General features: G+C 36.1%; 1 protein-coding gene and 1 long non-coding RNA gene across 4 annotated transcripts; both read right to left on the bottom strand.

The window, feature by feature from the left end:
- Positions 1–583: 583 nt before the first annotated feature.
- LOC121408214 lies at positions 584–3542 on the bottom strand. Its single transcript, XR_005969015.1, has 2 exons — positions 2798–3542; positions 584–2193 (listed from the first exon to the last, which is right to left on the bottom strand). It is a non-coding gene; the product is annotated as an uncharacterized LOC121408214 (long non-coding RNA).
- An 886-nt stretch (positions 3543–4428) lies between these two features.
- LOC121408215 (trichoplein keratin filament-binding protein-like) lies at positions 4429–21031 on the bottom strand. 3 transcript variants are annotated; one of them, XM_041599603.1, is made up of 11 exons: positions 20933–21031; positions 15012–15232; positions 13819–14029; positions 12563–12619; positions 11752–11994; positions 11195–11374; positions 10105–10277; positions 9354–9435; positions 6883–7068; positions 5547–5690; positions 4429–5271 (listed from the first exon to the last, which is right to left on the bottom strand). In XM_041599603.1, the coding sequence occupies exons 2-11, from the start codon at positions 15203–15205 to the stop codon at positions 5056–5058; spliced, it is 1686 nt and encodes a 561-aa protein (XP_041455537.1). In that variant the 5' UTR covers positions 15206–15232; positions 20933–21031; the 3' UTR covers positions 4429–5055. The 3 variants fall into 3 exon arrangements, with proteins under 3 accessions (XP_041455537.1, XP_041455535.1, XP_041455534.1); XM_041599601.1 differs by having other exon boundaries at positions 15012–15255; positions 20933–21029; XM_041599600.1 differs by having other exon boundaries at positions 15012–15266; positions 20933–21025.
- Between the last annotated feature and the right edge of the window lie 5666 nt (positions 21032–26697).

The following is a 26697-nucleotide window of genomic DNA, read 5'->3' on the forward strand; positions in this document are numbered from 1 at the left end:
AAAAAAGTTTTTAGAATATTAATTACTCGATTTGAGCAGCTTTCCTACATATCAAATGGTAAAAAATCAAATGCCATTTTCTTTGAAAATTGAACATAGTCTTTCCTGTACCTTCAGTATATCAATAGACAAATTATTTCACACCTGTTCCGAGGAAGAAGAAAATTAGTCATCACGAACCATTAAAAATTTGAAATGCATTTTATATCACATAACATATGGGGCAGCTGCTCGTTTATGACGTCATAGATCCAAAACTTAGAATTCTGATAACTTAATCTTTGATGGAATTTCCTCAAACCTTCACCAATATTTTTTTATTATTTTTTCTGCAATTTCACAACAAATTTTTCTTCAGGGTGAACTTCTCCTTTTATAACTTCCATACATATCACACAGGGAAACATGATTCCACATCTACCCCCATCCCCTCAGTCTTTCCTATCCCCCTTTTTGTCTCTCTATTTGTTCTAAACTTTTGATCACTTATCTCCCTTTTCATCTCTCTCCTTCCCTATCTCTATATTAAATAAGAAATTGTAAAAACAATATAATTGCAATTAGAAATACACAACAATCTTTATGTTTATATATATTTCTATAATTTGTTATTGCCACACAATACAGTACAATATGAATAACGATAGTAAGAAATATAAACACATCCATTCATATCTACAAAGAACAGGATAGCGGTCTATAGGCCCTATACATTTCATAGCAACAAATACAATTTATATACAAGAATGTTGACATGAATTACATGTAAGTACCGGTAGCTTTATCAACAGTAATAAAAAGATAATCCAAGGGCCTCTTTCAAATATTGCAAGATTAGTATACACCTTTTGTAAACCAAATACACATGTTCTTTATGAAAAATTCACAAATACTAAATGTAAGTGTATTTCAATGGGATGTCTTTGAACTCAGCATTAGGATATTAATGGGAATTGGGTCATCATGAAATCCAGACAGGAATTGAAAGAATTTTCCAACACATGATCCAATCAAATGAATAGCTAAGTGTTATACTTATGGTGTTAGTTTAAAACCCAATGGTGTTATAGCACATTGTATGTTTTCGACACTATGTAGTATGTTCAAAGTCTATAGTGTATTTTAACACCCGAGTGTCTGGTCCTCTCAGAATATTGATCTTCTAAACACCGTTGGGCTGAGTGAGTAAGCACGAGTCATATCTACCACAAGTTCCACAAGAGATGAAACATTGCCTTTCATGCTACACAACTGACAATCGGTGTACAATCAACCTTGCACATAAGTCATCGGTTGTAAAATAAAAATGATTGTCTGATCAGGGTTCCTTCTTTATAAAGAGTTTTGATTGATCCAATCAAGTTAGAATATGGCAAGCCATGGATGTCACCATTCTTTATCCAAGAGGTCTATAAAATGCCACTTTGGAAAAAAAAACACGCATTTTCTATATCATGATGTGAGTAACTTTCCATTATTGAGGATGATTGGATCAATCAAGTGTTTCTCAGAAGGGGTCCTGGATGTAAAATAAAAACTGAATTTTTGCCCATCACAGCAATTCTACAATTATGCGATAAACTCAACGTACGTCAGCAGGTTGGGTGAACATGTATTATTAAAAAAGACCCTACATCTATAAAATATTTTTAAAAATTGTTGTTAAGCATTACATATTAGAAGGTGCATAGTCCTGTTAATGAAGAAAAGTACTGTTATACAAATGCATAAAGCGAGTCAAGAGAAAAATCTTACTGCTCACTGAGCCAAGCCATTAATTCATCAACATCAACACTACCATACGTAAAATCGTCATATAGCCTTCATTTACAACTCACTGAATTGACAGAATCACAACTTTCACAAAATTTTAGTTGCAGATCACCTGCGTTACCACATCTCATTTGAAATAGAGAATAATCAAATTATGTACATTCAAGGTTTTGTAGTCTGGAGATATAAGTTCATACAAATAGATGTAGTATCAATTGCAACATTTTCATTAGACTCGTACAAAAATTTCACATCAAGTGGGTCCTAACAAGAATCTACACAAGCTATTCTACAAACTTAATGTAATTATAAATAAATTATGCAGCTTGCAAGTACAAGACCTAAAAAATGCTGAAATTCCATTGCATTGTACAATACTAAGTCATAGTAGTACATGTAACTTTGCAATTATTACTACATCTTTAAAGGACAAGTCCACCCCAACAAAAACTTGATTTGAATAAAAAGAGAAAAATTCAACAATCATAACACTGAAAATTTCATCAAAATCGGATTTAAAATAAGAAAGTTATGGCATTTTAAAGTTTTGCTTAATTTCAACAAAATAGTTATATGAACGAGCCAGTTACCTCCAAATGAGAGAGTTAATGACAACACTCACTATTTCTTTTGTATTTTATTATATGAAATATGAAATATTGTTATTTTCTCGTCATTGTCATGTGAAATGAAGTTTCATTCCTCCTGAACACGTGGAATTCCATTATTTTAACATCTTGTGCTTCAGGCAAGGAGATCCTAATCGTCAAATTTGTAAAAATTGAAATATTGTATAATTCAAACAATAAAAAAACAAAAGAAATAGTGAGTGAGTGACATCATCGACTCTCTCATTTAGATGTAACTGGTTCGTTCATACAACTATTTTGTTGAAAATAAGCGAAACTTTGAAAATGTCATAACTTTCTTATTTTACATCCGATTTTGATGAAATTTTCAGCATTGTGCTTGTCTGATTTTTCTCTATTGATTCAAATCAACATTTTTCTGAGGTGGACTTGACCTTTAAAAAATCGATTTCATTGATTAATCAATTGCCCTTTAGGTCCGTTTCATGCAGATTGAATTACTACAAATTACAAACAACGGTTTCAAATTTGACTTTGATGATAGCATGTTAAGTAGCCCTGGGCCCTATTCCATAAACCTATATATTATTAATTCCAAGAGCCAAAATCTGATAATTTAAGTTCAACCGATCACTTTATCAGATGTATTGCGTGTCAATACTTCTGAGATCAACGCAAATTTGTATCTTTATTCCGGAACTTCACAGAATTTGCCATCTTTGCCTTTCGTATATTGAATCAAGCGTTTACACAATACAGCAAAGTTAGGAAGTTCAAGTGTTGATAAGTTAATTCTGTACTATTTTTGGAATTTTTAAAAATTAAAAATTAATTTTCTAAAAATTAATTCTTCATAAATCATATGAAAAGAACCTGAAAAGAACCTTAAATCTTTCAATCAATGCTGTCACTTTTCTCACAACCAGAAGTCCCTTTCACCATGATTACCATAGCAATAACTAAGGTACATCAAATGGGTTATTAATCTATATTCAACACCACACCTACCCTGTTAAATCGGCAAACATACAAAGTACTCTAAAATGCAATATTAACAATGCGAAAATAATATCTTACAATCCACTCAAATATGAAGTGATCGGGGCCCCGTCTTGCAAAGAGTTACGATTGATTGATCCGATCAATCACAACTATGGATGGCCAGCAATGTCAATATCTAAACTGCAAATTTGTTCCAAATATTTTGTAGATATGATGCATATTCATTAATTCATCGTTCTCTTGAAGATTTAGTGTGATTTTCTTTGTTTACCAAGGAGATTGAGCAAATTTCCTGTTAAAAAAATATATGGATGGACGTCCATATAGTTGAGATTGATTGGACCAATCGTAACTCTTTGTGTAAGACGGTCCAGTACCATGGATCAAAATTTACCAGGGTTTCGAGCGTCACGATCCAATGATGGGTGACCAGAATTAAATGCCCAGTTGTTTTATCTGTAGTCTCCAAAGAAACGGACAAACATGAAGGAAAAGGCTTTGTGTAATGAAGGCTTAAAGGACTAGTCCACCCCAACAAAAAGCTAATTTGAATAGAAAGAGAAAAATCAAACAAGCAAAACACTGAAAATTTCATAAAAATCGGATGTAAAATAAGAAAGTTATAACATTTTTAGGTTTTGCCTAATTTCTTAGAACAGTTATATGCAAATCCTGTTAGGTACGCAAATGAAGGGACCAATAACATCATCCACTCACTATTTCATTTGTATTTTATCATATGAAATATTTCGATTTTCTCGTCACTGTCATGTGAAAATAAAAATCAATCTCTCCCCCAAAACAAGGAATTCCATTATTTTAACATTTTGTGGTTCAAGCAAGGGGCTCCTAATCGTCAAATTCGTAAATATTGAAATATTGTATAATTCAAACAATAAAAAACAAAAGAAATAATGAGTGACATCACCAACTCTCCTATTTGCATATCACTGAGTTGAGCACAGATCTGCTTTGTGAAGAATAAGCGAAACTTTAAAATGTCATAACTTTCTTATATTACATTTTATTACGATTTTCATGAAGTTTTCAGCATTATTCATGTCTGATTTTTCTCTATTTATTCAAATCAACTTTTTCTGGGGTGGACTTGACCTTTAAAAATCAATCTGTCTAAGCTAGCTTTCATGGAGGGTTGATTAAATTCATTGTCACCAATCTCTGGAAATACCTGTATACATCTTCTTGGGTCAGACAATTATACTGTCTATATATACAAATTTTTTTAGCCTATGTGCACCTTGGGCATTGTCGAGCTGGGAAATATAACCGTATAACCGTAACCAATGAAACCCAGAAGATACCTGTTTCATAAGGCTGTTCGTAAGCTAAGAGTGACTTCAAAAACGACTGGTGATCCGTTCTTGTGGTAAATCATATCCACCATTAAATGTTCATTGGTGATTAATTTAGCGCGTAGGAAAGGATCACCAGTCATTCTTAAAGTCCCTCTTAACTCACTAACAGCTTTATGAAACGGCCCCAGATTAGATGATGGGTGGAATAAAGGGAGCATCATTTAGCATATAATGGTCATTGAATTTACATTCTACTCTGGATGATAGACAACACCTGCTAATGGACAAACCCCCAACGGAGTAGAATTCCCCATGTAAGCTGTTTTAGAGATACAATACACAGAATCACTAGATCAGATGACATCTCCGCGCTCTCATTCCCAAGCCGGTATAGGTCCCGGTCTTCGCCAACCACTGGGTGCTGCTCCAGGTCCTGGACTAGGGCCAGACTTTGGTCCTGCTCTCGAGCCTGGCCTTGAATTGGGTCTGGACCCTCCAGGAAATGGTATAGTAGATCCTGGTCTAGAGGACATTGGTGGAATGGTGGATTCTGGACGACTACTCAATCTAGATGTGGTGCGTGGATACGACTATAACACAAAAAGGAAGAAATGGCAAATACTATTTTGACAGTGGCATACTGAAATAAATAGTTTTTAATTTACTGGGGCTTTTTCAAATGTTTACTGGGGTTGGGTAAAATTAAGTGGACAAAAAAAGGTGGGAAATGGTTTATGGATTGTAACACATTGGCATGAAGAACTTTGACATTAACCCGATTTTAGCTGGGCTTTTTTAGGACTAGTTATACGGAAGGGGGGGAATTGGATACCCCTTCCCCTCCCCACCCCTTGTGAAAACCTACCTTTGGCTCATAATCTTCAAGAGCTAGGCGAGATGCCTCTTCTCTAAGCATCTCCTCATAATCTTCTTCTGCCTGTCTCTCAGCATCAAGCTCTTCCTGGAATCTCAGCTTTGCCTCCTTCTTTCTCGAATCCCTCTCCGTCATCTGAAATTAAAAAAAAGGTATTGTTGCATTCATGATGAAAAACTTCCATTTGAGAACACTATACCCCAGTTCCCCTTCTCATCAATTCTCTTCTCCAGCCGTAACTGCCTCAAGAAAGCAATTTAAGTATCAAAACACCTGTTTCTTGACGTTGGTCCGAAGATAAAACAACAGCCTGGCATATACAGTCACAGTAGGGGGCCACACACGATGGGATGCATGCGCAGCGCTGAGTGCGGTCCCTGTAAGCATGCCGTCATTTTTATTCGCTTACTTTCCTTATTCCGAGGTCTATTTTCTTCGTTCGAAATTGAAACTGGACTAACATTGGGTTACTGAATACAATATGCCTTTGAAAACGTGATTAAATATGGAATACAATAATTTAATTCCGAAGGTCCTACTACAGGCAGAGAAGTCTTACGTAATAGCGCAGCTGCATTTTTGTTTATCTTTTCGTCCTTTGCTCAACGCTCATATACTGGCCTGTGGGGGTGAAATTGAGACAGTGGGGATTACCCCTGGATTACTTGGCCAAGCGCGGTTGATAAGGGCTTGGAAATAAGTTTTAGGAGATCCAAATGGAAAATGGGGTACAACACCGCAGTTCGCAATCCGAACTGCGGTATTGTTTCAAAGGGAAGTTTGACGTAATGGTATCGTTTCTGGATTTCCTACTCTTCCTATCCTTTGGTACATCTTGCACTGCCATCTTACTTCTTTTTTCTACCACATGAGGATAGCAAAAATCCTGTTTTTATTCATTTTTCGTTCGTTCTCACCGTATTTCAAACACTGCCTATTCACTTTCTCCTCACCACTTCTATAACTACATTTCCATTTCCTTAATCTTCTCCTGCATCTTATTTGATATTTTTTTCTCAAGTGCATTTCTTTCTTTCTTTCTGTTTGAACTTTCAGGCAATCTCTCTCTTGCTCTCTCTTTCTTTCCTTCTTCATCATTGATCAATAGAGCATTAAAACTTTCTCTTAATTTCAGTGTAATTTGATTGCTCTCCTGAGTTTATAGCATCTGGGCTTTCTCCTTGTCTATAACTTAAGGAGCCAATCAACCATCACCCCCTCTCTCCTTCCTGTCTCCCTCTCCATTTGTATGTCTCTTTCCCTGTATATGTCTGTATGTTTCTCTCTTACTCGCTCTCCATATCTCTCTCTCTCTCTCTATCCTTACCTGAGATTCAAACTGTCTTCTTGTGGATGCCTTTCTTCTCTCTTCCTCTTCTTTCTCTCTCTGAGTGAGCTGTTGTGCAATCTCCATATCTCTGAGGAGTTCTTCTCGTCTTTGTAACGATTCTTCTTGTCTCTTCCTGTTTGCCTCCACCTGATCTTGTAGCTGACCTTGCCGTTCTTGTAGAACCTACACGAAAACAAAATATACATAGAAGAAGCTTTGTATAGTATATCATAAACCCCTCAAAAAAAGTAACGCAACTCAAGTTTGAGGGAGGATAACTTTTTTATCATTAATCTATAAAAGGTGAGAGTGGTGTCATTGAAAAGCTCCATTATTCCTCTTACAATGATTACAATGATTGTCCTGATTATGCAATCGTGGGATGTTCAGTACACCTGACAATGAGGCAAAGTCAGAAGTGAAATGTTGCAAAATGCATCATTTTTCAACCAAAGTCTGCATTTCTTTTGAATCTGCACATGGGTTTACATTTTGCCCCTTTGAATATTGTTGTTTTTTCAGAAATGTTTATGTGATTGTGTTCTTACTTAAATAATAAAATGCGTTTGAATGCTGTCCAGGTTGTAATTGATGAAGTAAAAAAACATGAATCATGTGTGTTAAGATTTACTATTGGTTTGTGTGAGATAAACCTGTGGTGTGTTTTTTGTGGTTGCTTGAAAAAGGTTTCCATACACCCGCTTATCAAATGTCCTTAGGGCCCAAGCAATTGGCCAACTCCAAGCAGGGGTATCCCAAAACGATGTTGCAATCCGGTTTGGTGTGAGCAAAAGCACCATCTCAAGATTGAGTGCCAAATTCATTGAATCTGGGGAAGTTAAAGACAGGCACCTTTTATGGGCGTCCAAAGCAGACAACACCAGAGGAAGATCGCTATATCACCCTCTCTGCATTAAGGAATCGAAGGCTATCGGCAAGAAATCTCGAAGAAAGGTTTGCACGCAGATACGGCAGAAGACTGTCTGATCACACGATCAGAAACCGGCTCCACGCAACCAACTTGAGCGCCCGTAAAGCTGCAAGAAGACCTGCAATGACTGCCCTTCACTGTCGTAACCATATGCGCTGGTGCCGTGACCATTTACAATGGAACCAGGCGATGTGGAGATCTGTCCTTTTTTCTAATGAGTCAAGATTCTGTCTCAGGAAGCTTGACGGCAGGATCAAGGTCTGGCGACGTCCTGGTGAGCGATTGTTGCGTCGACAGAGTGACAGCATTAATGGTTTGGGGAGGCATCTTCATGATGATGAAAACACCACTCATCCTTGTTGATGGCAAGATGACAGCTCAGCGCTACAAAGAAGAAGTGCTTCAACCAGTGGTACTTCCATATTTGCACGGTAATCTTGGCCCAAATGCTATCTTTCAAGATGACAACGCTCGACCCCATAGAGCACGCATTGTCAACGAGTACTTGAAGAATGAGGGCGTTGAGAGGATGGAGTGGCCAGCGAACAGCCCAGACCTCAACCCAATTGAACACTTGTGGGATCAGCTTGGCAGGTCTGTCAGGCAGAGAGTGACCATCAGTTGAATCCATGGTTTATGTTGATTTTCTGTTTAAATTACGCTTATTTACCGCGTGTATTAACAAACGCCAATGCTGATGTGCGCTTTTGTCACAGTGCGCCAAATTGACGCCTGTTGCAATGGTTAAATATGCTATTTTATTCACGAGTTCACTGTTTGAAGAGTAGAATCATTAATTCAAAACACTGGACCCATGAATAAAATAGCGTGGATAACCACGGCAACAGGTGTCAATTTGGCGGACTGTGACAAAAGTGCGCATCAGCATTGGACATTTGTTAAATATACGCGGCAAATAAAAGTGTAATTTATACAAGAAATCTGCATACACAATGGGTTCAGCCGATGGTTTTAAAAAACACCTTTGTGAATTTGGGACATTGGGTTCAAGGACCTGAAAAAGTCTTGACGTTTTTTGGTAGGGGGGGGGGGAACCCAAGCAGGGTCCAGGGACAGCATCCTAATGGAGATCAATAGGGACTCTGCTCACCCTTTAATCTGGAGTTTTTTTGACAATTAACCCTACAAAGGCTGGGGAGGGGGGCAGTCATTAAATCAAAGCAGAGTGTGTAAAAGTCAACCTTGAATATATAGAACCTACTTGTACTAAAACTTAACTAAAGCTTGCTACTGGAGACATGCCCTATGCACTTCATGTAACTCATTCCAGAAAAAAAAATCCTTTTGCCCCCCAAATATTACAATATTCCTTTTTTTCTTTCACCCCCGTGGGCTCCATAATACAAAGGATTGAAATCAACTACTAACTGCCAGTGGCTTTAAAATCAAGATCATTCTATTCAAACAGTGACCAAGAACCAATCTTGTGTTATAGTGCCCTTAACATTAAACATATCAAATGTTTTGTCGCCCCGGTGGTAAAATATCACATCTGAAGAGAAAGACAAATTCTCACCTCTGACATAAGCCTTTCTCTAGCCAATCTTTCCTTCTCCCATTCTGCTTCTCTCTTGGACCACTGACGTGCTGCTTCCTCCCTGTAGAAATGATAGAGATGTGTCTTATCAAGAAAAGATCCCACAGTATTTGGGTGGCATTTCATAAATCTGATCATAATTTATGCACAACAGCACGAAGTCCTGGGGGGTGTTTCACAAAGATTTAAGTATGACTTAGGCCACACTTAAATGTTGACTCGTACACGAAATGCAAAGCGCAATCTTATTGATCAATACGTAGCAGTGCGCGTCCTTTTAGCATGATCTGACCAATGCTGTCAAGCCTTTTATACTGCTCGCAACTAGACATTTAAGTGCGACTCTACGTCATACTTAAATCTTTGTGAAACATCCCCTAGGTTAAATCTTTGTAAAACAACCCTCAGGTCTAATTCTCGCTTAAATATGAATCTAGTTCGGTCTCCTTAGCTTTCTGATTTAAATGACTGACATATCTACGCAGCCTGTAATAATACCCACTTGAATAATGAATCTAGTTTGGCCTCCCTATCTTTCTATAGTTTACAGTAGCTAATCATGAATGACTTGCTTCAACTGACTGACATACCTACGCAGCCTGTAATAATACCCACTTGAATAATGAATCTAGTTTGGCCTCCCTGTCTCTCTATAGTTTACAGTAGCTAATCATGAATGACTTGCTTCGACTCGACATATCTAAGCTGCCTGTAATACTGTAATACTCACTTGAATAATGAATCTAGTTCAGCCTCTCTTGCTTTCTCTAGTTTTAGCTGATCCTCAATGACTTGCTTCATCCATGCAGCATCGGCCTGTGCCTTCTCTTTTCTCTTGATGTTCATTCCTTCTTCTTCAGCCTGCTTTCTTGCAACACTCTCAAGGATCTTACGATCAAGTTCCTATCAAAGCAAACAAAGAAGTTAACATGGTCCACATTAGGGCTGAGTGGTACTGTATATTTGGGTATTTTGATTACCATCCACTGTGAAAACCATGAAATTGCCAAATATAATCCCAAATGAATAATTTTCAATCTTTGACAAGTAGAACACGTTTTTTTTGCTAAGCCTAACACATATCGATATAGGGGAATGAAATATTTATTTATATATATATTATTTTCATGACCCCTTTCCAGTGACTCTGGTAAGTTGGAATGGGGTTATGGATTGTTTCTGGTTTACAGCATTTCAAGGCAGAGTCTTGTCTGAATTACATTAAAATACAATTTGTTTTCATCATCTATATTCTGTAAATTTCCAAGTGTCACAATATTTTTATATTACATTCATATTGTGCAGAACCTGTCAGTACCTGGCAGTTCTCTTACTTTTGCAAGATTTAGACAACAGCTACCCCTTTCACAATTGCAATAAATCACAAGTAGGACAGCATTGCATATATGCCGTAAATTGATTATAACTGATAATATAATAAATGAATGATATTAGAAAGTTTTGTCACTACCCAACTTTCTCCTTGTTAGAATTTTCAGACCAAAAATATTAATGGCTTCAACTTGAGTATTAACTTCTTAAACTAATTCCTTCGAGCTAATCTAAATTAGGATTAATTGCAAACATATTATAAAATATGTTGAATTAGAAACATTGATTGGATAATGATATATTGAATGAGGTTTACTCACAGCTAATTGAATTTAATTTCACTTTCACCTCCCAGAAATTTCACATTTGCCTCCCAGAAATATACAATGACAAAAAAATATTAGCTTTAACCTATTAAAAATATAATACATGTGTACAGGATCAAGAAGAATCTTCATAGATAGGGCCATTTGACTACCCTGACATACCAAAGCTTCTTGGACCTGTCTTGCTCTCCGTCTTAGTTTTGCCTTGTACTGACTGACAAGGGCACGCCCAAACTCGGCTTTCTTCCTCTGCTCTTCCAGCTCTTTTCGCTCTTCTTCTAACTTCTCAAGCTCCCACTGTTGTTTGATCAGCCCATCCTGCTCGGCTTTCAGGGTCTCAGCCTAACGAATCAAGAACGAGAAAACATGGAGACAGTTTGAACACAGGATTGAAAAGTGGGCAAGTTAAGGGGAGGATCAGAGGGGTAGGTACTTGGAAGGGGTGAAAGAAAACGTAAAAACGGAAGTGTGAAGGGGAAGGGGATAGGAAAGGGTTAAGGAAAGGGAAAACAATTTAACAAAGGTTTGATGAAGCTCCATAGGAGACACTGAAAACAAAGATATTGATGCAATAAATATGGGCACAGTATCTGTAGCTTTTCTTAATCTTTCTCATGTCTTCTGAATAAATTTTTACAGATTTGCATCACGAGTAACAAGACCAAAAGTTGAAATTGAATTATATGGTCATTTTGTTCAGAAAAGGTTTCAGACCTCACCTCTACTTCTCTCTCTCTGAGCTCCTTGACTTGATCTATGAGTTGTGCTGCCACTGCTTTCTCCTCCTGGAGACGAGACTCCGCCCTCTGCCGGTCCAGCTCCAGCCCCGCCTGCCGCTCCCTCTCCATGGCCTCCTCCATCAACCGCTCCTGCTCCCTGGCTGAAGCCAACTGCTGCTCCTTCTCCTCCTTCTGCCCCTCCCATGCGTTGGTCACATGGCGTTTGTGCATATCTGACTCAAGCTGATGTCAAAGGTCAAGATTAGAGCAATGAGAATAATACATAGAACTAGAATTATACAATAATCTGCCGTGATATAGCGCTTGGAGAGTTTCAATCAAAGGGGCTTATGCTTGGCCTCCTCCATGGCAATGTTTCAATCTTTAGTTTTTTTTGTTTTTTTTTCCTACTCCTCATTCAGATATTGAGTTGGGTATCTGGTAGAATGTGGGGCTATCATGCCTAACAATTTTAGCATGTACCTCTTGCTTAAATGGTCCGAGAGAGTGGTAGATTGTAATTTGTGCAGGAAAGCCAGAATCAGATGACTGGGATAATGGTATATCATTAAAGGACTTGTAGAGTAAGCTGATGTATGAAAGAAAATAAAATTATATAACTAATGTGTTGTACATCACTACTTATGGGTCTTTGTTATGAAAGAAGAAAACCTTGCACACACACTCCAGAGTATGCACAGTGAACATTTAGATTATCAAATTAATTCAATGAAATTAAAATTCTGCACACCCATTCATCCATGATCCATAATTTGAATGGTTTTGCTTCAAGTAAATTGACAAGACTTACTTTTCTGAGATCTGGGTTATTTTGCCTCCAGTGGTTGTACAATCTCTCATCAGCAATCTAAGAAATTCAAAAGGAAAATTACTCATATTGCTATTCTTATATTTATGTTTCATTTTTCTTTTTTTTTACTAGGGTAGGAAAGGGGATATTTTCTCTAATAGTCAACATTTAAAATGTGGCTAACAAATTATTTACTACTTTACCAATGATATATAAGCAATTCCATTTTCATCAATCTGACTCAAGAGTTTTGAGGTTAGGTTAAATGATCCCATCCATGATTACTCCCTTCTGCTTCATTCTTTGTGTCAGTGTCACAAGATAAAAATTTCCGCTGAGCCCGAGAGAGTTCAAGAAAGCCTATCTACAAGATCTCATGTCAAACAGACTGTAATCAATCCGTAACAAGCCAGTCAATGACATCTGCCATAGTAGGGAGTTTTCTTAACCACTATGCAGATGCTTTCTGGAACATAGGGAATCTATTGTCAAAAGCCCTTCATGACAAAATAGTCTTTGTCAAAGATCGGTCAATCAAAACAGCAGTTTCGCAATTTTTTGTCAGCTCTGAATCTTAGGACGATCTGCTGCTCCGGTTCACCCATTTTCGACAAAGACCTCTCAGTTCTTCATTGTGGTTTGACACGCATTTTCAGTGCATTTACTATGTTCTAGAATCTGTCCCTGACCCTGTTGCAATTGCGAAAACTTGCTTTTGACTTCCTTTTTCTACCAGTCGACACTAAAGATTGGATTTGAGTTGATAAATCCTTCAAGACATAGGGCCCCAAGAGTGAATAAAGATTCCTCCAGACTAAATTTTCTTCCAATATTGAAGAGATATCACTTTCAACCAAAGAGAAAAAAAATGAATGTTTGCAATCACAGTGGGGGGAAAATAATTGGGTCAACGATTTGGTCATTTTTCAAGGTTTGAATAAAAGCTTTTTTTTTCTTGTGCATGCTACAGAGATTCCTGTATAACATCGAGTGGAGATCGAGTCAGTCAGACTGTCAGACATGAGCATGGCGATGCACTATAATGCTATATTGCCTCTATGGACAAAACAGATGGTGTACTAGCAATCCATTTGTTCCTTTTTTATCAATTTTTTTTTGTTAAATAAAGAAAAATGTAGAAAAATCTAATGAATGATGGGGACATTCAGCAGTCTTACAGGTATGGTCATACAGCCCCTTTCTCCCCAACCCCCCCCCTCTCCAACAAAACCAATGTTGTTAATTTTTTGCCTTACCTGTTTCCTTGATGTTTCCCTGCTGGTCTTCAGGTCATCACTCCGCTCTTTCATCTCTTGAAGTCTAACGTAATTGTCTCCAGACAGTCCTCTTAGCTCAGCTTCTAGCTCGTTTCTCTCACCATCCAGCAGGTGTCGGAGCCTCCTCCTCCTCTCTTTCAGCTCCCGGGCTTTCATCTCTTTATCGTGCTTTGCCTTGAACGCATCCATGCTGCAAAGAACAATTGAAATCTATACGATGTACACAATATTCATACGATATGACCTTATCGATATTCAATGTCTTGTTAGTACCCTGTACCAACGGTCCTATCTCCAATTCCCCATCATCACAATGCAGTCTGTGTGTAATTATCTGAGTACATGCCTTCATCGTGTAATTTGTTCATCTCAGTGTGTTGTTTGTTATCTCTCTAGGACAGCTCTTCAATCAATTAGAATATTGCAAACATTTGCATTATGTTTTGTGTGGTAATAAATGGGAGAGTATGCCATCTCCATTTCACCTATTCATGGTTGTTAATTTGTTGCTTTGTTTTCTTTGCAAGAACAAGTACTGCTTTGAATTCTTTTGTGATAGTTTGTATCAAAGAATGGAATAAGTTACCACAAAGCTTTAGATCCAGTCCAACACTGCCCATATTTAAAAATTTGTGTCGAAAATTTTTATTTGTAAGATTACAAAATATCTTAAATTGAATCTTGATAAACCATATATGTCTGTGTCATGTAAGTGGGTGTGTGTGTGTGGATTTTTTGTATGTATTTCTCTTGTTTACTCTCTGATTATCATTGTATATATTTTTCATCTCATTCTTGCTGTAATGTTAAGGGGCCCCTTTCAAAAGCTCAGATTCTATTGGGTCCCAAACCTATCATGTATTCTATTTTTTTTTGTTAAACTGTGTAATATGTCTCTTGTTTTGATTGGATTAAATAAACTTGAACTTGATTGATTTTCCTGTTCTACCTTTTAACGTTATCATTACCATTGACATACCATGATCATTCCATCATACTCCTTTTCCAATCTTTACTAATGGTTTAACACATGATTATGAAGCTCTAGTAAAAATAATACCCCCCCACAAAAACCCCACAAACAATAGAACCTTCCGATTATCTGCATGTTTGGGGACGTGGAGGAGGGGGGGGGGGGGGATACATGTCTTTCACATGTAATCTTGTCTTACCTATCATGAAAACTTTGATCAGATGTCCAGGCATTCTGCTTGGTCATCTGAACCTCACTTGTTTTGAAGTACTCTGCTCGACTGGACCACTGCTCTCTGAAATCTTCTTCATGATTCCGCCGCTGCACCATCGCCCTCTCATGAATATTCTTGTACCTCGATGTCCAGTAGGACGGGAGGGTAGGCAGAGCCATCTCTTTCTATTTCTTTGTTGTTCAACCCTTTCAAGAATTATGACGTATTCCTTTAATGGTACTGTAAGATTAAACCATGAATACTTTGAGTAATTTCAGAACAGTCCAAACATGAAAATCAAATAATACTAGTTAGTCTATTAACAAATTATATTTAGCAATCAACCAATAATCAATCAGCACTCAACCAAAACAATTTCTGGTTGTTTTAGAGAAGAAGGCAATCATGAAAAACACTTCATACACCACCTATTTCAATTGAAAACTGTTTCAAACACAAAGTTCTTCTTAAACTTTTTCTTGCAAAGAGGAATTGCACTTGTAACCATTTCCATCTTTAATCTCGTTTTACTTGTATTCTGAATAACATTAAACATTCTTATATTTGATAAATATTCGGTTATTTCTAAAGAGTTGCTAATGTCAGATTGTTAAATTACATTGATCTTCCTTCACTTTTGACATTAAAGGACAAGTCCACCCCAACAAAAATTTGATTTGAATAAAAAGAGAAAAATTCAACAAGCATAACACTGAAAATTTCATCAAAATCAGATGTAAAATAAGAAAGTTATGGCATTTTAAAGTTTTGCTTATTTTCAACAAAATAGTTATATGAACAAGCCAGTTACATCCAAATGAGAGAGTTGATGACATCACTCACTCACCATATCTTTTGTATTTTATTATATGAAATATGAAATATTTTGATTTTCTCGTCATTGTCATGTGAAATGAAGTTTCATTCTTCCCTGAACACGTGGAATTCCATTATTTTAACATTTTGTGCTTCAGGCAAGGAGGTCCTAATCCTCAAATTCGTAAAAATTGAAATATTGTATAATTCGAACAATAAAAAACAAAAAAATTGTGAGTGAGTGACATCGTCGACTCTCTTATTTGGGTGTAACTGGCTCGTTCATATAACTATTTTGTTGAAAATAAGCGAAACTTTGAAATGTCATAACTTTCTTATTTTACATCCGATTTTGATGAAATTTTCAGCATTGTGCTTTCTGAGTTTTCTCTATTGATTCAAATCAACATTTTCTGAGGTGGACTTGACCTTTAAGAACCACTAACTCTGCCTGAAAGAATTGTAATGCCCAGAAATAGCGCCCGCCACAAAACTGGGTATAGCTACATGTAGAACACTGCTAACAGCTCTTAGAACTATTTTCAGAGAGAATAAACCAACAGTCTTTTTCAGGACTACCTGACACTGAAAACTTGATAATAATCTATTTACTATTAGCTAGTGCCAATTCATAGTTGACAAATTCTTATAAAAGATAAAGCTACACTGTAGTGTAATTTGAGTAGAACACTTTTTTTTTGGGGGGGGGGGTTACATTTAGAATACAATGCAACACTCACTAGAGCTTTGCACACTAGTGTAGACAGCTGAAATCTGTTTGTTTGGAGTAGCTTTTAAAAACATTTTTACAACTTTTTGTTTCTCCTTTATACCACTACATGTACATACCAAAAGCCTCATTGCTGGTTCCCCAATACCCCACAGGCTCAATTTTACATTCCCCTAAAAACCTTTGGTTCTGATTTCACTAAATCAGTTCTTATTCTTTATGAAATTGTTCTGAGGTAGTGGTGTTCTGATTATGTTAAAGTTCTTATTATATATTTTTATGAAATAAAGACAAAAATCGATGAGCCCCGTCGGGGTGATTTCGCATTGTTTTGTTAACGCACTAATGGTGGCTGCACGATCGATCTGTGTTTGAGGAGAATTTTTTTTTAAAAAGATGTTAAAAACCCCTCGGAACAGACGGCTGCCAGCTGTCTAGCCTAGACTCACCCATGGGTGCATTACTGCCGTCGTGTACAGGAAAATTGAAGGCACGGCGCATGCAAAATTGGAACAAACTCCCGCAAATTTCATTAGAGGATTTAGAGAATCAAGTCCTCGTACAAAACTTACCGATTGATGTGAAATCAATCCCCCCTAATATGATAAATATCCCTCAAATAGCGTCATTAAAGTGTTGATTTTTCTTCCCGTTGACAAAATACAAAGCGAGCTTGCGATTTCCCAAATTTTTTGTCTATGAGCTAAAGAGGGAGCACGATTATCTTCATATCAAAGACACTACAACAAGGGAAAGACTAGGCACAAAAGCTATTTTACATGTAAATCGATACAAAGTATTACGCGAAGTCAGCAAAGTGTCCAATCTTTTTACTGTAAAGACTTTGGTGGAATTTGCGGGGCTTCATTCAACTTCAAGGTTCGTAGAATTTTCTATATTTGAATATTTTCAAAACAGTATTCATCAGCAAAAATAATATAAAAACTATGTTTTTTAAGTTATTGCATTTATTGGTGTCTCTACTTTGTCAAACAAAGACCTTATTGCCAATGAATTTATCAAGAATCTTGTTAAAAAAATACCAACAAGCTGAATTGTATATCGCCACAAACGACCTTCCTTTATTTCCGTCAAAGTCAAAGAGACATGCCAAGCCACTTTCCAGGCTGAGGTAAGCAATTTTGCTCATTTTTATGTGCTTTTAAGATTTAAAAATATTTTTAAAATTGAAAATGGAACACTTCGTGCTTTTCACCAGAAAAAGCCCTGGGGCGGTATTCTGAGGTCATTTTTATCTTTAAAATATTTTATTTCATCTCTTAAAATGAAATTAGTATTCTGAGATGTCATTTTATCTCTAGATAAAATCTAAAATTTTATCTTGCGTGCAGCGTTGCTTGCTTGTCTATGATGATACGCAACAGAGTAGTGGCTGCGTAGACATACCCATCGCGTATCTGGACATTTGAACGCGGATGATGTACTTGCGCCCAATTACTTCAAAAAAAAAAAAAAAACTTAAAAGAGGGTAGGGTCTAGCTGTGATGTTGATTTTGTCAATATTTCTACATGTAGGTGAATTACATGTAACTACAAATGTTGATATGAAAATGAAGAAATATTATATGTTCATTGAGAACAACATTCCTGTACAATCAGGAAGTATTTCATTATACTTTTCTTGACTAATATTGTCTTTGAAATGATGCTTGAAAAGATACGAAATAGACTTCGAAAAAAAGATGAGAGTATTGTCACTTTTGTTAAAAAGAAATCTCTGGAAGACGCGCAAGCGTATTTGAAGTCAATAAATTGACGCAATCTCACTTCTTTGCTACACCTCCTAGCGGAATGGATAATGATTGGTTGAGTGATATGAGAGAGCTATAAAAGCGCATTCCAATTGGATATTGATTAAAAAATAGGTGTGTCTTACAGAGAAAAATGAAGATAAAATTGTTCTCAGAATACCAATTCGGAGAGATTTTATTTCTAAGGGTATTTTATCTCACTGATTTTAACGTAGACAAAATATTTTTATTTTATCTAAGATAAAATGGATCTCAGAATACCACCCCGACCCTGGCCTGGTCAGTGGTAACGGAATGAGTTTTGCCTTTCCGCTCACAATATTTGCGTTATGAACTTATGAATCGATGCGCGATGTTATTTGTTAACCTCTCTCTCCTGTATTCTTCCTCCGCTAAGGTCGGAGATCAACGGCACCGTTGGAAGGGCCGCTATTCATTTAACCGACAACTAAAAAATCCACTGTTGTTAGTCACTACGGTCTACGAACATGACATAAGATACTTAGAAATTAGAGTCGTTAGACACGTTCGCAGTTAGTCTTGAGGACGCAATGATGATGATTTTTTTAGATATGTCATATACTTCTTCATCATTGACGTCTTGACACTCTCTCCATAGTGTCTTCAGCGAAGGACCAAAACAAAGATGGATTCCCCCCAAAAAATCCATCTTTTTAAACCAAAGTTAAGAGAATTCATTTAATTTTATTAATTCTTACACCTTCCTACGCTTAATGCGTAGGAAGGTTTTAAATATTACTATTTAAAAATGTAAAAAAATGAAGATTTCTTACCTAACTGATGCCGCGTAGACCCCTCGTTCCACATGTAAACAACGGAAATACAATAGCGTCGACCCTTGAATCGCTTATGTATGACGTACTTCCGGAAAGCAATGCCGTCTTAACGAACAATTTAGAGATAAAAAATCTTATTTAACAAATATTAAAATTTATTTTGTGATCATAAATAATTTATATGTATTGATATGAATTATTTATGATCACGAAATAAATTTTAATATTTGTTAAATAAGATTTTTTATCTCTAAATTGTTCGTTAAGACGGCATTGCTTTCCGGAAGTACGTCATACATAAGCGGTTCAAGGGTCGACGCTATTGTATTTCCGTTGTTTACATGTGGAACGAGGGGTCTACGCGGCATCATTAGGTAAGAAATCTTCATTTTTTTACATTTTTAAATAGTAATATTTAAAACCTTCCTACGCATTAAGCGTAGGAAGGTGTAAGAATTAATAAGATTAAATGAATTCTCTTAACTTCGGTTTAAAAAGATGGATTTTTTGGGGGAATCCATCTTTGTTTTGGTCCTTCGCTGAAGACACTATGGAGAGAGTGTCAAGACGTCAATGATGAAGAAGTATATGACATATCTAAAAAAATCATCATCATTGCGTCCTCAAGACTACATTCGCAGTCATCATCATCCGATTCGCGTGCTGTCGCCAAGCGGAAGACAAAGAAATCAAGATGGCGACGTAAACACGGCTGTAAGCAATTCCCATCTCTATTAATTTCATAACAATTTTCTTATTTTTCTAATGAATTCTTCTTTAAAAAAATGAAATAAATATTGCAGAAATGTTGGATTCTTGGAAATGAAGTTGGACCCACTTGTTCACTGCTACCACCCTGCCTGTGGGGAATCTACAGGTAGGACTATGGTATGCCAATGTTGTAGTGTACAGAGCACACACTTTAAAAATTCATTAAAATATCACTTTTGTGACCAAAATTACTAATTTTCATACAGTTGCAATTTAGTTTTCATTAGTAACTTGGGAATAATTTTTGTATTCACCAGAGCGCTCAAAAACTTGAATTTTGGGCATATGTTTGTGTACGCCCTCTATTGGTGGAAAGTAATATGGCAAGAAAATTTTCATTTTTTGATCTCTATTTTTAATTAAGAAAAAAATTATTTAAGGAATCAAATTTAAATAAGAGCCAAGTTGTATGAATAATAGGTGTAATGGAAACTGTCAGTGTAAAAAAATCAAGCATTTGCCCCAAAGAAAAAGAGAAAATAAGCCAAACATTGCCACCGTTATTTTGCCACACATGGAGATATAACTGAGAACAAGGTTATATCATAACCTTGTTCATTGAATGAGTGGTTGGACCCCATCATGTTGATAAGTTATGTACGGTCAGTGACGGTACATGTACTTTTAGACATGTTAGAGGGAAAAGTAGAAATCTCGGGGGCGAAAGTAAACTTTCAGGTTTTGTACCCGGCCGTACGTGGGTGAATATAGCTTGGGATCCTAGGCGTCAGTGGGGAGTAGCCACACTGACCTTTACTCCCCAGACGCCTCCAGCCAGGCTAGGCCGACGGCCTCAATTTTTCTTCTCTAAGGAGAAACTCCACGGCGAGTTGACCCGAAGTCCCGGTGGGAGTGCCCGAGAGAGACCGGCGATGAAAACGAAAATGACGAAGACCCGAAACGAAATAAATAGGCCTAGGACTTATTTAGTTAGGAGTCTGTGTTTTAACAGAAATAAACATTTATATCAACCATGTAAACATTCTATCACATGAAATATCAAATAAACGCAATTCTTACCTTTCACAGGCTTGTAATTTTTCTCAAACATGTACCGTACCGGTACTCAACTCAAGCGTCAATAAGCAACTCAAGGCTATTATATTGTGTGTAAATATTTGAAACAAAAGTCTATTTTCAGAAATAAGTATATGAAATTAAAGATTTTTGTTTTATTGTAATCATTCTTTAGAATATAATTTGATATTAAATAAAATAAACAAAAGTGTTCAAAATTTATATTTAGTTTATAAAACGAAAAAAATTCAAAATAATTGGATAAATATAATTGTATTGGAAACAAGACTCGGCCAATGAACAAATTCTGATCAAAATCGTAAAAATCAGTTTACGTCGTCTGCTATGACAATACCTGCAATACAATCCAAACAAACAAAAAACAACAATCATTGCAAACTAATACTTGCGTTAGCATTTTAATGTCATTTGCTGATATCTTATTCCTTTATGGATTTATAGGCATGTGTATTACCTGCGCACCACAAGAACAAGAGCTTTTAATTTGAAATAGTAGCACACTGTATGTGAAAAGTTCTACACATACACACACTCACAGAACCATGTGGGTTTATCTTGAAGCAGCACTTACAGTCTGGAAGAAGAAGAAGACATATTTCCTCCTTTTCAATACTGTCCATATAAAATCATATACAAGCCCAATAAGGGCCTGTTCATATTATTGTATGTAATTTTGTATTGTTTTGTAAAAAAAAAATAAAATCATCAAATTGACTAATTTGGCATTAATTTGTTTTCCCTTTGCCTTTTTCACTTTTGGTTTGGTAAATTTTGAAGAAAAAAAACCTAGTTAAGATAACGCCAAGAAAAGAATATGAACAAACGGAACTGAAATAAAGACAAATGATAAGAAATATGGGAAGGAAGAAAGAGGGAATGATCAATTTACTACACATGCACTGTACAAAAAAAATCATAAATCTGTATAAACGCTTAGTGAGCGTTTTTATTAAAGGGGAATGAAACCTTTGGAACAAATAGGCTTGTGTAGAAACAGAAAAATCAAATAATAAGAATAAAGAAAGTTTGAGAAAAATCGGACAAATAATGAGAAAGTTATGAGCATTTGAATATTGCAATCACTAATGCTATGGAGATCCTCCCATTGGCAACGCGACAAGGATGTGTGATGTCACTGATGAACAACTTTCCCTTTGGTGGACTATAAAATACCCTCAAAATGTCTCTTTTTGCTTTTTCTTATGATGATACAAACTCTTTATCCATGATGTATTCTTAAAAATATGTAGGCCCTATTACATGCCCTCATGTAGAAAGAACATATGATCTATGGATAGATGTGATAAAAGAGGCAATTCAAGTGAAATATATACTAAAGTAATGGGAGAGTTGTTCACAAGTGACATCACACATCTTTGTCGCATTGCCAATTTGCTATCTCTATAGCATTAGTGATCGCAATATTCAAATGCTCATAACTTTCACATTATTTGTCCGATTTTTCTCAAACTTTTGTTGATTTGTTTCTTTGATTTTTCTGTTTTCACACAAGCTATCTTGTTCCAATGGTTTCATTCTCCTTTGAATTTACACAATTTACTCTGCATGTATTGTGCAGGTACGGTATGTGTGGAGACCGATAACAGGCTTCACTTTTTAAAATTCTGCCTAAATTTTCTTGGCGCTGTAAATTTTTTGAGATGTTCATCAAATTTCAATTTGTTTATTCAAATAAAACAGAAAACAATTCCCATATTATTATTCATGATTTTTTTTTTCATTTGCCCATATGAGTAAGGAAAATTACATTTTTAGGGGTGTATGTCTGATAATAATAATGACAATGATGATGATAATAATGATGATGGTGATGATAATGATGATGGTGATGATGATGACGATGATAATAATAATAATGATAATAATAATAATGATAATGATAATAATAATATCAATAATAATAATAATGATAATAATAATAATAATAGTAATAATAATGATAATAACAACAACGATAATGATAATAGATAATAAGATAATAGAGTAAATGTTGACATTAATGCGCCTGTATCAATTATGAGAGGGTGCTCATGGTGCAATAAGAAAAAAAAGAAATGGAAAGAAGCCCCCCGCCTCCGGGAGGGGGAGCTTAATTAGAATTACTTAAGCTTACGTGAATAACCGAGTTTTAATGATTAATTGGGGAGGATGGGTGCCATGGACCCCCAATTTTTCACAACCAAAGAAAGAGAGAGAAAGAGAGAGAGAGAGAGAGAAGAAAAAAAGGAAAAAGAAAACGGGTGACTTGATATTATTTTCTCAACATTTTAGAATCTATCACAAACTGATTTTTATATAATTTTTATAAAAAATGGCCTCATTGCTTGCTCGCTTCGAGCTCTCAGCTATTGAGAAACGTTGCCCTTATATTCGCAATGTTCGATCCCCTGAACATGTCTACTCATTACGTTAGAAGTTGCTTAACATACTGATCGTTGTATCAGATCATGGACCTAGAGGAGTATACGATCTACGCGTAGTCTGCAGGCCCAGACCCTGATTAAAATTTTGATCAACAAGTGTGTCTCCATGCAAAGACTAGCACATAAAAACTTGCGAGAGGGCCTTCAGTATACATAAGGCATGAGTAGGTTGCAATTCAGACCCTTTACTCGAATGAAGGGTTTGCACACCATACTAATCTACGCGCGCACAAACATCTCCCTAAATTGCAAGGTGACACACTCGACATTAACATTCTCTTGAGAGAGTCATTTGGATACAGAAACATTATTCAAGGCAAGCCTCGGAAAGAGTTGCAGCCTTTCTCGTATCGTATAACCTCTTAGTGATTTTATCAAGAAATGCGTATTGGTTAGATATTCCAACCAATCTTTTTAAAGTATAGATGATACTGTTTTTAGTAATCCCTTGGAAAACTGCTTCCATTTCAGATAATCTGGATCGAGCTACGTATATACCGTGAGTCTGTGATGGGGAATTATTATTTTTTAGATTGCATTGTGGTAAGTCAAAAGAAAGTATTTTAATCAATCTAATCAGCTATTATGGTGGAAGTTGCAAGTTTCTTTTTTCCACCTAGTAAAACTAGGCATCTAAGTAGGCCAACAAAGTTAAATAAAGAATTCATATAACGGGAAGAGCTTCATTCCGAAAGGTAATTAAATATATTTTTTCTTGTTTTCTTATTTTCCCATCTGTTTTTTCTCTGCTATTCAAGATTTAGGCAATAAGGTGGTATTTCTCAATATGGCATTAATTGAAGTAATAATCTGTTTGCTGCCATGTCAAGTGACTGATTTCTAAATTGTTCTACTTTTTTTTAGTAGTTTAATTTTTTGTTATTAAAAACATCTCTGGTGTTTATATTCCGATCTACAAGTTTTTCTAACTAAAGCAGTTCAATTTCAAAGTTCTATTCTACACATTCTTTCTGTCCTGTCTTATTGCATTCAAAATAGTTCTTGCTCGAAACTCCATCAACAGTGTATAATCATCAAAGAATAACTGACCATCATTAATAAATCTAAGTTCTTCTCTTCTAAATTTCGAATGGTTTACCAGTTATGATTAATATGAAGATGCGCAAAGTAATTTATTTTACAATCTCCTCATTACGATTAACATATTCAGTTTTCTTCAAAATCTAGTAATTGAATTTCTGGTAAAAAAATCTCATATGAAATTATCTTAGACAATTTTTAAACTGATCGTTCAATAATAATATATCGCTTTATTGACTATCACATTTTCTAACCAAAGAAAAAAATATTTGGAGATATCAAAACGTAATCTAATCTATTTTGCTTTTAATGAGTGCTGTCTCTAAGTATACCATTTCGTATCATAGGATTGAGCTGAATCAATGGATCAACTAAAAATGAAAATAATGTTTAAATTCAAGAACCTTCTTTCTCAGGGGCGGCAGAACCGAGGGGCGCGGATGGGGACTGGGGCACTTGCCCTCCCTCTGTTCCCGTAGGATTTTTTTTTCAAAGTGGAAAATGCTCTCTTTTCAAAATGAAATGTGCCCGTTTTCGAAATGAAATACCCGTTTGGAAGTAAAATATACATTTCAGGTTAGAAAATCACAATTTTTTGGACCTTTCTGGTCAGTATATTACAAATTTCAGCTCGCGCTTCGCGCTCGTGATATGATTTCTTCAGTTGGATATTACAAAAAATGTTCTGAATGTTTTATTTTAATTTCTAATTTAAATGTCGCGCAAGCAACATCTCGCAAGAATACCCTTTTAACAGTAATTAGCGCCATAATTGACACAAAAGGCGAGTTGAACAACTTCATATTTGAGAAAAAAATCCAAACCGCCTGCTAACCACACCCACTCACGGAAAATAAAGCCTAAATATATCTTATCAAAAAGGCTTCACTCAACTTGATTACTACAAAACCAAAAAAAACATCAACAACTACTTCACGCAGATGATAATGCCATGGTGAAAATATCCGTTTGACACTTTGACAAAATGACAATTTTGACATATAAAGGTGCCTTTTTTTGGCTTTGCCCCCCCCCCCCTCCCCCAGCGAAAAATACGTTCCGCCGCTCCAGTCATACCGACAATTAGCAGTTATAGGGACAGGCGCGCTACTAGCCGGATAAGAAAACAATATCATTTCAGGGGCCATTTTATGCACCACAGTAGGCCACAGCTAGTGGCCACTCAATATTTATCATAATGTGTCTAATCCGGGCGGGGGGAGGGGGTGGATATTATATTGGTATTAATGCGATAACGTTGAAGATTAGAATGTGAATATTAGAATTTAAAGAAGAAAGAGAGTGTTCCACAACATTGTGATTATAAGAAAAACCTTTTGAGTGAGTAGTGTTTTATGAATTGGAATATTCCTTTATGTTAATATGTGGAAGATTTACAGTGCTCAATGTATTATACCCCCACAACGGAGTTTTTAGGGGTACGATTGGTATTGGTACGAAATGCAACTTGTCTTTTTGCCTTTTTGCTTTCATCATCATTTGCATTTTCATTGATTAACGTTCCTTTTCTTAAGTCTTCATTGTCATGTTACATATCAAAGAAGGAAGAGAAATACAGACAGAGAGAGCGAAAGATCCACGCAGTGATGCACAAATGCATGGGGAGGGGTGCTTTCACCAAAAAGAAACAAGATAAAGAGAGGGGGAGAAGGAAAGAAGGGAGGGTGAAATATGGTAATATTTTTTTTGAGCATTATGTCAAAATCTATTACAAAATTGTTTTTTTTTTTGTAAAAATTTCGAAACTTTTGATCGCTTGCTTCGTTAGTTTTAACTTTTTTTCCGCGCATGTCGCATCTTGCCCCTTGACCTTTTTTGTGCTTAATTCAAGTGATGTCTGTCAATAGAGGCGGAAAAGAGAAATTTCTACACACGGAAAGAAAAAGCAAGAGAAGTGGGCCGGGAAGGGGCGGGAAAAAGAAAGATTGGTGTATATCGGCTTATAGAGAAGCACAAAGATAAGTAGGAAGAAAATACTCAATTTATGTCTGTCGTCGTGGCGGTAACTACATTGTCAATGATTTCTGCTATTACTAATTTTGTTTTTTTTCATTTGATTATTCAACTATATACATCAGACGGAAGAAAGGGAAAACCGAAGGAAAACGATTCAGTGGACCTTAATGTTCTTCATATTAGGTTTGTGGTAAAGTATTTGTATATATTATTGTGCAAATTGATGCTTTCGCCACTTAAATCATCATCTTAGGAACCCATCAAATTCTTGATTTGATTTTGAGC

This window comes from Lytechinus variegatus, chromosome 2, assembly GCF_018143015.1.
Source record: "Lytechinus variegatus isolate NC3 chromosome 2, Lvar_3.0, whole genome shotgun sequence".
Taxonomy (NCBI): Eukaryota; Metazoa; Echinodermata; class Echinoidea; order Temnopleuroida; family Toxopneustidae; genus Lytechinus; species Lytechinus variegatus.